General features: G+C 52.7%; 1 protein-coding gene across 4 annotated transcripts in view; it reads left to right on the plus strand.

The window, feature by feature from the left end:
- The first annotated feature begins 2,638 nt into the window (after window positions 1–2,638).
- Window positions 2,639–13,172, plus strand: part of ALX4 (ALX homeobox 4) — a 40,063-nt gene continuing 29,529 nt past the window's right edge. Inside the window, exons 1-2 of one of the 4 annotated variants that reach the window (XM_068193718.1) lie at window positions 2,639–3,219; window positions 3,749–4,147. In XM_068193718.1, the coding sequence (XP_068049819.1) occupies window positions 3,751–4,147 (397 nt within the window). In that variant the 5' untranslated portion in view covers window positions 2,639–3,219; window positions 3,749–3,750. Of the gene's footprint in view, window positions 4,148–8,460; window positions 9,075–13,172 lie in introns of those variants that run through there. The other 3 variants (XM_068193716.1, XM_068193715.1, XM_068193722.1) reach the window with 3 other exon arrangements.

Genomic DNA, 13,172 nt, shown 5'->3' on the forward strand with positions numbered 1-13,172 from the left:
CGGAAACCTCTGCCTTTTCCCTGGACTTAACACAAGTCTGAGTGTTTAAATCACACGGAAATAAAGATTTATTTTTCTTCCATAAATCGAAATGCAGGATATGCCCACCATCGCCTGCTCCTCACGCCGGGTCCTCACCCGGGAGTAACGCCCGCCCTTGCCTCGGCGGAAAGGAAACAGCTCCTCGAAAACAAGCTAGTCAGGGCTGCCCTGGGCTGTCCCTTCTCCCTGGGGTGTCGTCGGCAGGGGCAGCTGAAACGCCCGGAACTGCAGATTCCTGACGATTCCCGCATCTATTACTCGGTCGGTGTGAGCTGCCGTCCATAAAGGCGGGACCGGTTGGCTCCCACATGGGCTCCCGCAGCTCTGGGGTGGAAGGGACCCTCGGGAGTGACCTCTTCCAAAACCAACAGGGACCATACCTGAAAATTGTCTCGATATAAAGCTCATGTATACATGGAATTGGCAAACGGTTCCTACGGAGCGCAGACCTTTCAGCCGATCTTTTCCCCTTCCCTTTTGGATGCATTTGATGCAGGGACAGGGCAGGTTTGGGGTCACTCACAGGAAAAATTATGAGATCGTGTTTCAAATGGTGCGCGTCCCTTTGCGCCCTTGCTCTGCGGATCCTGGGTCCCGCAGTCGAGAATGGGGAGAGACCGGGCGGGCAGAACGCCGCGGCCGGATGGACACGGCCGTCCCGGCTGCACCGCGACACGCAGCTCCATCGCCTCGTTTAACGGGAGAGCGGCTACAGGCTCCCTGCGTGCTTTTGTGTTCGCAAGGCTCTGCTCCTGGCTAACGGGGGCCGAGGGGAATCCCCCTTCACACTTGCTGAGAGAACAGCACGCCAAACCTAGTCCAGCTAAACGAAAACAGTCAGGAAAAGTGATTTCCCGGTTATTCCCCCCCACGCCCGCTAGACTGCCAGGTACTTGCGCACATCCTTTTCCCCGGTAACGATTCCTGAATTAACCTTCCGCTTCTAGGGATGCAAATTGGTTCTTAGATAGAGGATTCCATTGCTGTCCTTTCCGAGGGCTGCGGATTAGCCCTGATTTGAAGTTAATGGATTTTTCGTTATAATTTAATGCAAGGAGGGGCTAGCCGAGACTTCTGACCAAAGGAAACCTGGGCAGCTCTCATCCGGGTCGGCCACGCTGTACTGCCTCTGCGAGCCAGTGCATTGCAGCGTTTCTGAATAAAAATTATATCTATATATATATATATATAGATATAGATATACACGTGTGTTTGTGTGTTTATAATCTCCTGCCCGTTCCCCAAATCTCTCCCTTTAGTTTTTTTGCTCTTGCTGTTGTTTAACTCGTCCGAAGAGAAATCCCGAGGCCGTGTATAATGCTGTAGTACCGAGAACTGCCCTCACATCATTTCTTTCAGGCTTCTTTTTCGTTCCCCCAAGAAATTGCTGGAGAAGGAACTGGGAAACACGTATTTAAAGCGCCCCTCCACCGTGAGTGACGCTGCGAGTCCGCTGCAGAGCAGCTGGGGATGCGGGAGCTGAAGTGCTCCCGGTACCCAGGGCAGCTGCCCTTCGGCGGAGCCGCTCGTAGGCTGCCGGTACCGCAGGCTCCCTTGGCCGCCCCGAAGCGGATTCTAGAAAGGCTTTCATGTATTAAGTTGGTTTGGTTTTTATTATGTCGTGGACGAGGGAAAGAATGGGGCCTGCAGTAGGGTGGGTGAGTTTGGGAGGGGAGAAAGGACGAGAAAATAATTAAGTAGGGGTAATAAAGAGAATAAGGAAGGGAAATCCGCTGAAAGCTTTCTTGGACTAGAAAACTCAGCGAGCCCGGCCCTGCTCTGAGGGAAACTCGCAAAATGGTTTAAAATCTCGTAAATGAATCCGTCTCTGGCTGTTTTTAATGACGACGTCGGTAGAAATCCCTTCTGCATCTGGGGGGCGAGGGGTGGGCGCCTATTCTTGTCAGATCCGAGCTAATGAAAACGGCGGTGCTGGTCTCGCTCGTGGACCGAAAGCCTGGAGGGTGGCGGTGGCCACGGGCCCCTCCCGAGCCGTCGTCTCGGGGGTCACATTCCCATTCTGCCGTCCCGCTCCCCCTTGAGCCCCATCCCGCTCCCCCCCCCAACACAGATATACACATACACAGATGAAAGCCACGAGTGCCCCCCGCTCTGCACGGGTTGGGGGAAGCTACTCGGGAGAAGGGAGGACACATGGTTCGGGCCCCGGCGGGAGCCCGCTGGGAGCCCAGAGCAGCAGCCGGTGTCCCCGCTCCCCTCCCGCAGCCGGCTCCGCTGCGGCCCGCGCTCCCGAAGGGGTTAAGGTTCTTCTTGTCTTCCCTTTCTGTTACTAGTTTTTTTCTTTTATTTCGTTAAATTCTCTTTTCTTTTCTTTTCTTTTCTTTTCTTTTCTTCTCTTTTCTTCTCTTTTCTTCTCTTTTCTTTTCTTTTCTTCCGAAGAGCTGTGGATTTAGTTTGCGTAATATCTTTATTACTGAAAACTTCAAGGTAAGTGAGCAATAGAAACCAGATGTGGGGATGGGAGGAAGGCAGGGTAAGAGTAAGTAAGGGGTAGCAGGAGTTAACTGGGGGAGGAGGGGAATCAGGTTGAATGGGAGGTGGGGGGGAAGGAAGACTAAAGGTGAGTATTGATTTATTTTTAAGCTCTTTCTGGGTTGTAATTGACCCCTCAAGCCAAAAAGGGCTCCTGCCAGCTTCTGTCCCTTTGCAAGTTACCTCTGACAATCCCAGAAGCTTGGTCCAATTCTGTGTGCTTGGTGACCCTATTAAAATCTGTCCCTGCTGCCCTCCCGTTTGGATCCAGTAGTTTTACACCTAAAGAGAGTACGTTTTTGCAGGTAAATAAATAATGACCATCGTAAATGTGTGGCGAGACCCGACGGAGAGCTCGCCCGGCTCTGTGCGGGGCGACCGCGGCACAGCCGTGCCACAGTAGAGAAACTGCTCACGGCAGCGCTGGCAGAGCTGTCGGCCCTGAAGGGGTTAACGGGAGGGGGGAGGCTTAAAGGCAGATAGCTGCGGGGAAAATCCGTATTGCCTTTAATAGAAAGAAGGGGGTCGCAGAGGCGAGGGTCCCCACAGCTGGGGCAGTGAGCAGAGGAGAGAGCCGGAGTGAACAGAGTGTGTCACGACCATTAAATCGTCCCCGGCGCTTTCGCCGGCGCGGATCCCGCACTCATCCCTTCATGGAGTTTGTGTCATCTGCTTGATTTTCTGGTTTATAATCATAAAAATTTTGGGGCTGGTTTGTTTTTTTGGTTTGGTTCTTTTTTTTTTTTTTTTTTTTTAACGCAAAAGATACGACCTCCACCTTCCCTCTGCTTCCACACACCCCCATACACACACACACACTCACACACACCCCTTCCTAGGCCCCCTCCCCTCCACTGTCATCATCTACATATTAATTGGGGGAGAGGTCTCCCTCTCTCTCTCTGTTTTTTTTTTTTTTTTCCAATGTGGTGGGGGGGAAAGCGCAGAGAAGAGCCTCTTTAGAGTGCAGTTTGGAGGGAGACACGGAGGGCAAGCGTATGTGAAAGAGGGAGGGAGGGAAAGAAAAAGACCCCTTTTACTGTGCGAGAACTTAAGGGGGTTTGGAGATCTGGTCAGCTTTCACAAACATCTGAATCCTCTTAGAGCTTCCCGGCCCAGCTGTGAGTGTGTGTCTATGCGAAAGGGAGAGAAAAAGAGTGGCTCCTGGTGCCCCTCCAAGCGCATTAAGGACACTCGGGCCTTTTAATTTTAGGAATGAATGCTGATACTTGTGTTTCTTATTGTGATCCGGCTGCCATGGATTCCTACTACAACGCAGCCTCCCAGGACACAGAAGGCTCCTCGCCTTTTAGGGCATTTCAAGCAAGTGACAAGTTCAGCCCTACTTTCCTGGCCAGCAAAGGACAAGGCTTTGGTGACAGCAGCACTAAGTGCCGGAGCCGCTACAGCCAGCAGGAATGTCAGTCCCTGGATGGCAGCGTGCAGGCTCCCGGCTCTGCCGGGTCTCCGGCCTCCTTTAACAAATACCCTCCGCAGCAGCAGCCGCCGCACCTCTATATGCAGCGAGGCCCCTGCAAAACCCCCCCGGACAGCAACATCAAGCTGCAAGAGAGCAGCGGCCACAACGGAGCCCTGCAGGTCTCCTGTTACGGTGAGTCCTTGGCGTGCGGCGGGGAAGCACCGGAGGCGAAAGCGGAGAGAGACTCCCGGGCCTGGGAAGGACCTCCCGGGAATGTGGGGGGTGGCTGCCTGGCAGGACAAACCGTACCGGGGTCAAGGAGACCTTGCCCGGCTCCGGAGCGCAGCCCCCTCTCGCCGCAGCGGGGGCCGCCGTGCCCCACGAGTATCTTCATTCCCAGCCGGGTCTGGAGCCCGCGATGCCCGCGGGAAGCCGCCCTTCCCCCGTGTCCCATTTAGCCGTGATCGTAATCGTAGTTTCGGATTGCGGGCGATGCGCTCCCGCAAAGCGTTAGCTCTTGTGCAATGCGGGGAATTCCGCGGCAACCGGGACAGAAACAGAAAGAGCGGAGCGCCAGGCTGTGCAATGTACTCTCGCGGGGACCGTTTTCCGCAGAAAGAATTTCTGGAAAATTTCGCCGAAATCATCACTGTTCGCGGTAAAGGCCTCTCCCGTCTCTCACTTTCTTCCCTAATTGCCACTCCCCTAATTGATTTCTGCCCGGCTGCAGATAACCCCCTCGCATCCCTTCCGTGGGTCATTAGCGGTAATTAAGACACTCCCTCGCGCTGGCGCTCGACAGTACACCCGGGAACGGGGGCGCTTCTCATGTCGTTTCCGACCGTGGCTTTAAAAGGCTTCTTCGGGAGGTTTCCGCTGTATCGGGGCAGTTAGGGAAAAGCAAAACAAGCAAACAGCCCCCCGCTAAAAACAGGAAAATTCAACAATGAAGTAAATAGCCCTCCCTAAGTTTTCCCAAGAAGAGAAGGTGGAAATGAAAGCTCTTCCTTTCCCTCCCGGTGATCTCTGTGTGGGCAGAGGGGCTGTCCCGGCCTAGATTCAGAGCGCGTCTCCGCTAACGGGGTCTCATTCTCCATGTGTTAGTCCTAAATGCAAGGACAGCTATAGGACCGTGTCTCCAGGGAGACCCTAAGACGGACAGTGACTACGGACAGGGGGCACAGAGGAGGTGGAAGAGGTCCGGGTCAGGCCAGCAATCCCACTTCTAGGCTCCCGCCGTCAATTGAGCACTCTTTGCTCTATTTACCCTTTTCCTCCATCTCTAGACTTAAAAGAGGGTAGAGGCGACTTACTTACTTCTGCCTGTCTCCCAAACCCTGGCTTGCCAGGTCGCCTTCCGGCGCCGTCCCTCGCCCTCTGCTTGCAGCTGAGGTGTCCCCGGATCCAGGTCCACAGCCCCAGTTCCCCCAGGCACAGGTGACTCCCGTGCACAGGAAAAAGACATTAAGTCCTCTCCATACAGACGTGCCCGGGAGCCGCAGGCATCGCCCAGCTACGCTGCGCCCGCACGGGGTCCTGCCAGAACTCGCACGGGTCCTTCCCGCTCCCTGTGGTACAATCATTCTCCAGTGGGTATGTCCTCACCGGGGCGAGCATTGGCATGAGGCCTCTCTTTGAGGGCTGCTTGCACACATTTTCTAACCAGAAGTGATCCTCTCTTATCCTCCCTGCCCTTTCCCCCTGGACGGACAGTCCCCACCAGCGTCAGGCCCGCTCCGCATCCGCGGAGGCCTTCTGGGGCCAGCCCGGGCTCCGCGGGAAAGGACACACGGTGGGACCGGGGAGACCTGCGGGGCTGCGGTCCGTGCAGGAGGCAACCGGTCCCCGCTCCCTCCGGGAATGGGATCGCAGGGCAGGCCCCCGTGCCTTTCCCGCCACCCTGACATCCTCTCTCTGCTAACCGGCTCTCTTGTTTTTGTAGGTTGCAAGGCCCAGGGCGCCGGCATAGCCTATGATGACACATTACAACCCCCCGGTAGAATCACACGAGTTTATTGCCTTCCTAACACCGCCAGGGTACCCCTGATTTATTTTCAAGCGAGCTCGGGGCTCTCCTTCAGTGGGAGCCCCGCGGGGGCGGCGGGTGGCCCGGCCCGGCCCAGACCGCGCTCGTTGTGAGCCCCTGTGATGTGGCTGGGGACGGTGGGCTGTAATGAGAGACACATGGTTCGGCAAGGATAATTAATAGCAATAGCGATAATAATAGTGCTTAATGGTTGAAGAGAGAGACTCGCTAATAACAGACAGATCGGGGTTTCGCGGAGCGACTGCAACATCCATAGGCGCCTCTCCTCCTTTTCCCAAACCGCGAGACCACCGCGCCGGGAGCAGGAGTTGTGCCCGAGGAACCCCGCGAGGGCTGAAGGGACGGGGAAACCTCCGAGTCGGGGTAGATCCCCTCGGCGCGGGTGAGCCCGGGGAAGAGAAAGCCGTCCTCGTTCTCTGCAGCGGGCACAAGCGCGGCCAGCCAGCGCACACACGGCGCTCAAGGCCATGAGGAGAGCTCCCCGGAGAGGTTTGCTGGGGAAGCCGGGGACAGGCGACTGTCCCACTGCTTCCCGCCGACTCCTCGCCGCAGCTTCGGTGCTGGTACTGCCGTGCGCGTTGCGCAGAGGTGAAGGAGCGCGTCAGGGACCGCTGGCTCCCCGCGTCCTCTTGCTGTCCGGGCCTGAGCAGGATGCTGGAGTGGTGGGATGCCGTGACTGTAAACCCCTCAATTTTAAAAACAACAAAACCCCAAAAGAAGAGGAAAAAAATACCCAACCAAGCAAAACACAAACCGAGGCCAACCAGCAGGCAGGCTCTCCTACCAGGCGATACCCAGGCGGCCAGCTTCCCCCGCGCCCGTCGCTGCGACGGGTCCATCGCCCGGCCCGGTCCCCTCCTGGGGGGTGCTGCTCTCCGCACGGCGGCCCCGTAGCCCTCGCCTCGCCTTTCCTCTGGTCGCTGTGGAGGCCCGGGAGAGCCCGGAGCCCAGCGGCCGGGCGCTGCGGCTGGGGCCGGGCCGGCGGGGCACGGCGGGCATGGCACGCACTCCGCGTGCCGGAGGGACAGGGTGTCCCCTCCTTTTTTTAGTTGTTTTATTTCATTTTATTTCTTTAATAAACAAGTCTTTTTGAGTTATAAAAAGCCCGAGCCTGCCATCTATTGCCCTCGGCTTCTATTTCTAGATCTAAGACCTTCCACTGCATTGTACGGATAAATATAGGCCAGGGAGAGCTGCGGCCGTAAATACACGGAGGACACGGACGGCAATCGTCAGAGCGCTTCCAGCCCGGCTTCTGGCAGGGACAGAGGCACCGGGAGGCCCTGGCTCTCGGCCGGGCTCCCCGCGGCACCCTCGCAGTGGCGGCTGCTAGCCTGTCCCTAAGGGGTTCCCGGCACGGCTCCTTCTGTGCCTACCCGGAGCCCGCTGCCCCTGCGCTTCGACGGGCCGGCTGCCTCGCACTGCTTACCCCGGGTTCCCTGCCTCGAATAGGGGTACGGGTTACTCTGCAAACCGGCACGGGCAGTGAAAGCCGAATTCTTAAAAAAAAAAGTCCTAGAATCAGAGAATCTTCAAGGTTGGAACAGACCTTCAAGATCATCTAGTCCTTAGAACAGGTTATATATCTTGGCTTAGGAGGAGAAAAATCTTTCAGATGATTTATGTGCTATAGTAATCTGACTTGCTATTTCTACTGCGTGGAGCTGAAGTAAGTTATATTTCTTGAAACGTATGTATTCACATACCCCTATACACACAGAAATACATGTATATCGCTGTCTAGAAATACCGGCTGGAACAGAATCCTTTTGGGAGTGAAGGCGAATGTGATGGGGACGTTTGCTCAAAGGAAACAGGAGGAAGGAAACGGCTTTCTCTAACAGAGGAAATTCTTTAAGTACCGCGTTATGCAAATAACGACCTTCTTTTATTTAGCTCGCGAATAAGAAGTGCGGCCATAAGTGCATTATTATTAGAAGTACAGAAAGCCACTGCTGTAGGAATCGGAGGCTCGCTGCGTGCTTTTTAAATTGACACTTTTAATGGATTTCTCCTTCTTCTCGTTCCCTGATGTAACGTAAGCTGCAGGCACGGCAGGAACGAGCTCGCTGGCGGTCCCTCTCCGCCTCCCGCGAGAGACCGCTCGCTGCCAGGCGCTCGGGGCTCCCCGCGGCGCCGCGCAGAGCCCCCGCCGACGTTCAAGGGCTCTGCGGAGTTCGCCGCTCGCCGCGGACGGCCGGCGGCGTCTGCCCCCTTCCCCCGGATTCCGCCACAGTCCCACGCCCGGAGAGGAACGGGGGCCGCGTGTTCCCCTTGGGACTCCCGCAGGGCTCCCCCACCTCGGCCGATGCCGTGTTCCCGTACCGGCGTCCGGGCCGCCCTGCTAAGATCTCCGCAGGAACGGCTCTGCCAGGAGGGGGATGGCGGTCCCTGCCCCTCGCCCGCCGAGAGCCCGGGGTGCAGAGGACTTGGGGAGGGGTGTCCCGAGCTGCGGCGGCCCTTCGGTCCTGCCTCCCCTTCCCTCTCCCTGCGGCTTTGATCTCGGCTCCCGACTCCTGCCCGGGCTCCTTCGCCGCGGCTGAGAGCGCAGGGGGGGAGGCGGGCGGGGTGCGCGGCCTCCCCCGCACCTCTCTCCGCCGGGGTGGGGAGATGCTGCTGTCCTGATCCCCGCGGGGAGCAGCAAGGCGGTATAAAGGGGAGAGGTGAGCGGCAGGCAGGCGCGAGTGGGGAAGCGGACAAGGGGGGACGTGATCCAAGCTGGCATCAGGGAGCAGGAACCGGCAAGCGGAGCCAGGAGGGCGGGGAGGCGAGGCGAGCTTCAGGGAGCAGGGCGGCAGAGCCGGCCCTTCCCTCCCGCTGATGTGGGACCGGCTGCCCGGCGAGGCTCGGCCGCCGGCTCCCGGCGTGCTGCTGACACCGCCCTGGCAATAGCCCTCTCTTTTCCACAATAGGGCCACCAGATCTGCCATTCAAGGGTTCCGGCACCCTCCCAGGGAGGGGAGGGAGCTCTCGCCAGGAGTTTGGCTAAGCCTCTGTTTGAACAGACACTCGGAGGTGCGGGATCTCCTCCGCGGAAACCTGCGGGATTTCCTCGGGGAGCCAGACGCGAAGGTAGGGCTCACGTTCCTTACCCCTAGGGCCGCGCAGGAGGGTTTATTCGCGTCTCTTTCCAAAAGGTGTTTCGCGGTTCTCTTGAACTGGATGGTAGAATTGGTAGATCTGGCTGAAGGCTTTTATAGGATTCCTGACCCGAGCTGTTTATAACACTCATGTGTCAAAGGACCAGGAGACTCCCTCCCCCTGTATCCCTGCCGTCCCGTCCTTGCAGAATGATTTCGTTTCGCACCAGAGCTGTTTATTTTCGACTTGTCCGCTGCTGATTGGAATTAACTCTGCTTTAGCCCTACACTTCAGCGGCGCACGCCTGTAAACCCAGCAGGACATTACCAGCAACAAGAAGGTGCGGAAAGAGAGAGAAAGAGCCTTAAAACTTTTACTAGTCTTAGTTATTTTGAAAGCAACACAGAGCGAAGCAGACGAGAAAAATACTGATGTAGAGAGAGATTTGGAGATGCTTATTTGAGTGCGTTTTTTTCCTAAGGGTTTGGTGTAGGAGTCCTATTAACAATATATGCTGATGCCAGATAGTGCAAATGAGCTCTGCGTGTGTTATCTGGAGCTGCAGGCTGTTTATTTTGTGCAGCCTTTTGAGTGTACATTCAGTGTGGTTGCATGACTAACTGGCTGGAGTGATTCACTGGCTGCTTTATGGGTGACTGCTCAAAACAAGTTGTGAATCAAAAGAAATTTCTTTGGCTGTGGTTTCTAACCTCCCAAGTTAAATGCACCCACGGTTTAAGGGGAGCTAATGTGCAGACTCCAATCCCTCAGATCGTGAGGATTTATTCATTTTCCAGGCCCTGCGTTCAAAGTCATGATGAGTTTCCCTTGTAAGAGGGAGTTGGTGTCTGAGAGGCTCGGAGCCAAGGTCTGCTGCTGAAGGACATCTCCAGACCTGTCCATTCGGTCACCCTAGTGAAAACTGGTCCTTTAGCCAGTTTTGCTCCCTGGAGTCCTTAAGACACTTCATTACTTGTTCAGGGCATTTTTGTAGCTTAGCAATTCTCAGGTAAAAAAAGTGTGAATGTGTCCTGGGCCAGTAAGAAGTTTTTATTCTCATTTTACAGTTGGAAAAACTGACAGTTGGAGTACCCGAGTGGCTTGTGCAAGGTGAGGCTGTGGCCACTCAGTGGCATTAGTGTGACCTTTGCAGGGCCGTGGCTCAGGCAAAAAGAAGCCCTTAGCCAGCTTGAAAAGGAGCCACTGCTGAAGTCAGAAACTCACGGAGTAGAAGTCCCGTGTGTGATTTTGTAGGGGCTTTAACTTAGGTTTCTTGATAACCTTATTCTGTGCAAAAAGCTGTAAGCAATCGGTGTGTTCTCATATCCTGGGGTTTTTTGGTATGTAAAATAGGCTTAACCTGCCAATCCACGTTAATGGTCTAATCTTTAAAAAGTAACTCATCAGCATAGGCAACCTCTATTGGCCAACACAAGATATGAGTTATGCTTTTCAGAAAATGCTGAGCAATCCCTGCCCCAAAAATCATGTGTTTCTGAGGTACTCATCCTACACATCTGAAAAAAAAATCCCATCTCAATTGTTAATCATGTTGGAAAGCACAGGTCTAATATATTTATGTAGATAATTTTTAAATGGAAAAAGGAGATAGTTGTGGATTACAAGAAGCCTGAGTGGTAATGCAGCTGATATAGGACCCCTGTGACTTGAGAAACATTTACTAAAAGATGGATGGGAATATTTCATATTAATAAAATGTCAGAGCAATTTATCATAGATACATGTGTCGCAGCAACCTCAACTTGTAAAGGAAAGTTCAAAAGTAAAGGAGGAAAACTACTTACATATAATAAATAAATTAGCTCCACTTTATTTTTTGTGTTAGTTCAGATGTCAATGTTGTTATACATACTGGTGAATCTGCTTGGCCATATTTTTAATTCATTCTTGTAAATCATCTTCATATTTTGACTGTCACATAAGTAGACACAATGTGAAAGAGGAACTGTGATCAACATGATAATTCTAAGGTTATTTTTTGGTCAAAGAGAGGAATCAGTGAGAAATAGGGTAAATGAATGGAGAGAGGAAGGAGAAGAGATGAATGAGGAGAGGCAGGGTAAGAAGAAGAAGAGAAGATATCCTGGATGGGTAATAAGCAGTGACAGACTCAGCATTATTAGGGAAGGTGGTCTGCAACAGATTTTATGAGCTATCTAAGTATGAACCCACCAGGATAAAATTTTTTATATCTCCCTTGAGAATATCTGTGATTCAACATTTTGTAGTTGCTGTCTTCAGGTCCCAGCAGGACTTAGTCATGACAAGCTGGTGCATCATGAACTATGGTCTCTCAGCTGCACTGACTGGAGACAGTTGCATTATCCAAGTCAGTACTAAATGTCAATTTAAGTCTGTTCGTGTCTAATTTTTTTTTTTTTTATGAAGATGCAGTTTAAGTGGTTTTTAATCTGCTTATTGGAAACAGATGGTTGAATCAGTATTATTTCTAAATATATTAGTTATTAGCAAGAACTAATAGGTTCATTAGCTGTAAGGCAGTGGGTGAGATGGTGGTGGAGCCTGAAAGATAAGCTGGTTTACTCACCAACAGACTATATGCTGCATGCTGAGCCTGGGTACAAACTCTGTGGGACTTGACATAACAACCACCTTTATAAAGTCTGAAAATCCTACAGAATCAGTGGGCAGGGAGTCAACAGCATCAAGGCCCACCAGAGAAGTGCTATCAATAGGGAATGAGGAAATTGAGGAAGAGAACAAATGCTTTGGGCAGACTGGTGTTGGGGGGAAATAAAATAAATTTGTAAGATCTCAATATAACTCCAATCTGATTGCTGTTCCCCATCTGGGCGCTAGGTGCAAGCACTGCTGCTTAAAAGAAATATCTTGTGTCACATCAGTCTTCCCTGTGGTGGAAGCAGTCCTCTCGGGACTTTGGATATTGACTGACTACTTCACTTGGGAGCTGTAGCATCAGTTTTAGGGTAGGATGCTGTTTCCAAAAAGGGAAATGGGGAACTGTATTCATTCTTTTGATGCAAGAGAGATCAGATAGCAAAAGTGCTTGCAGATATCTAATCTATTCAGGAGCAGTGGGAAGTGAAAGAAATTTACACCAGAATTAAATCTAAACAAACCAAAGTTGTACAGTATGCACAGGGAAAGAGTGCAATATCGAGAATTTTCCCAGAAAAGGTCAAAAACAATCAGAGAATGACTCTGTTCTGGGACAGTGCTGAGAGAAAGCTTTGTGACTCTGCAAGGTGTTGAGAAATGTGTGTGACACAGGCCAGAAGCTGTTTTACAAAACAGGGGAAACAGGAAAATATTGCTCAGCCCAAAACTTAATACAAGACCTGTGCCACAGCAAGATTTCTGAAAAGAAAAGCACTTCAGAAATTATACCACAGGCTCACAGGGGTACCAGTATGCTAGGCATGGAGCTGTTCTCAGGCTGTTGGGTCTGACAGGTGGGGATGGGTCACCTGAGAGACTGGTCCTTTCCAGTGTGTGTGCACAAGCCCACAGCATCAGGTTTTTCCTGCCCCAGAGATGCCACTCAAGAATGACTGCATGGGAGGCTGATGCATGTCCATTCCCACTGTGTGGCTGTCGGAACACAGAATGTCCCTTAGACACTCTTGGATGTTCCAGGCCCAGGTCAAAAGCATCTGAGACCCTGGAATGCAGCCACAGGCTTTGAACCTGATCCATGGAACAATTTACCAACCTTGCAGGAAGAACAAGAAATCACAAAAGTTTAGATATTGTAGTAGAAGTAATCATAAAGTAAAAAGAAGAATTTTTAAGTGCTGTACAGGGGGGTTTTAGGCCTTGTACAGAGGGGTCTGAGTTTTGTACATGGGAGTCAGAAGTTCTAAGATGGAGGGACTTGGGTGTGCCCTGTCCTCTTTCCTTCTTCTTCCTAACCTCCATGTTCTTGGTGATGTTGGCACTCACAGATTGGTTTAGAGTAGAAAGTCACTATTCAATATAGGTGATGGGCATTGGGGAAAAACTATAAACATCTAATATGTAATGTATGATATAAAAGAGGGCACCAGCCCCCTGGGCATCAGAGTGTACCTTTGCCCGACTGCTGGA

This window comes from Anomalospiza imberbis, chromosome 6, assembly GCF_031753505.1.
Source record: "Anomalospiza imberbis isolate Cuckoo-Finch-1a 21T00152 chromosome 6, ASM3175350v1, whole genome shotgun sequence".
Taxonomy (NCBI): Eukaryota; Metazoa; Chordata; class Aves; order Passeriformes; family Viduidae; genus Anomalospiza; species Anomalospiza imberbis.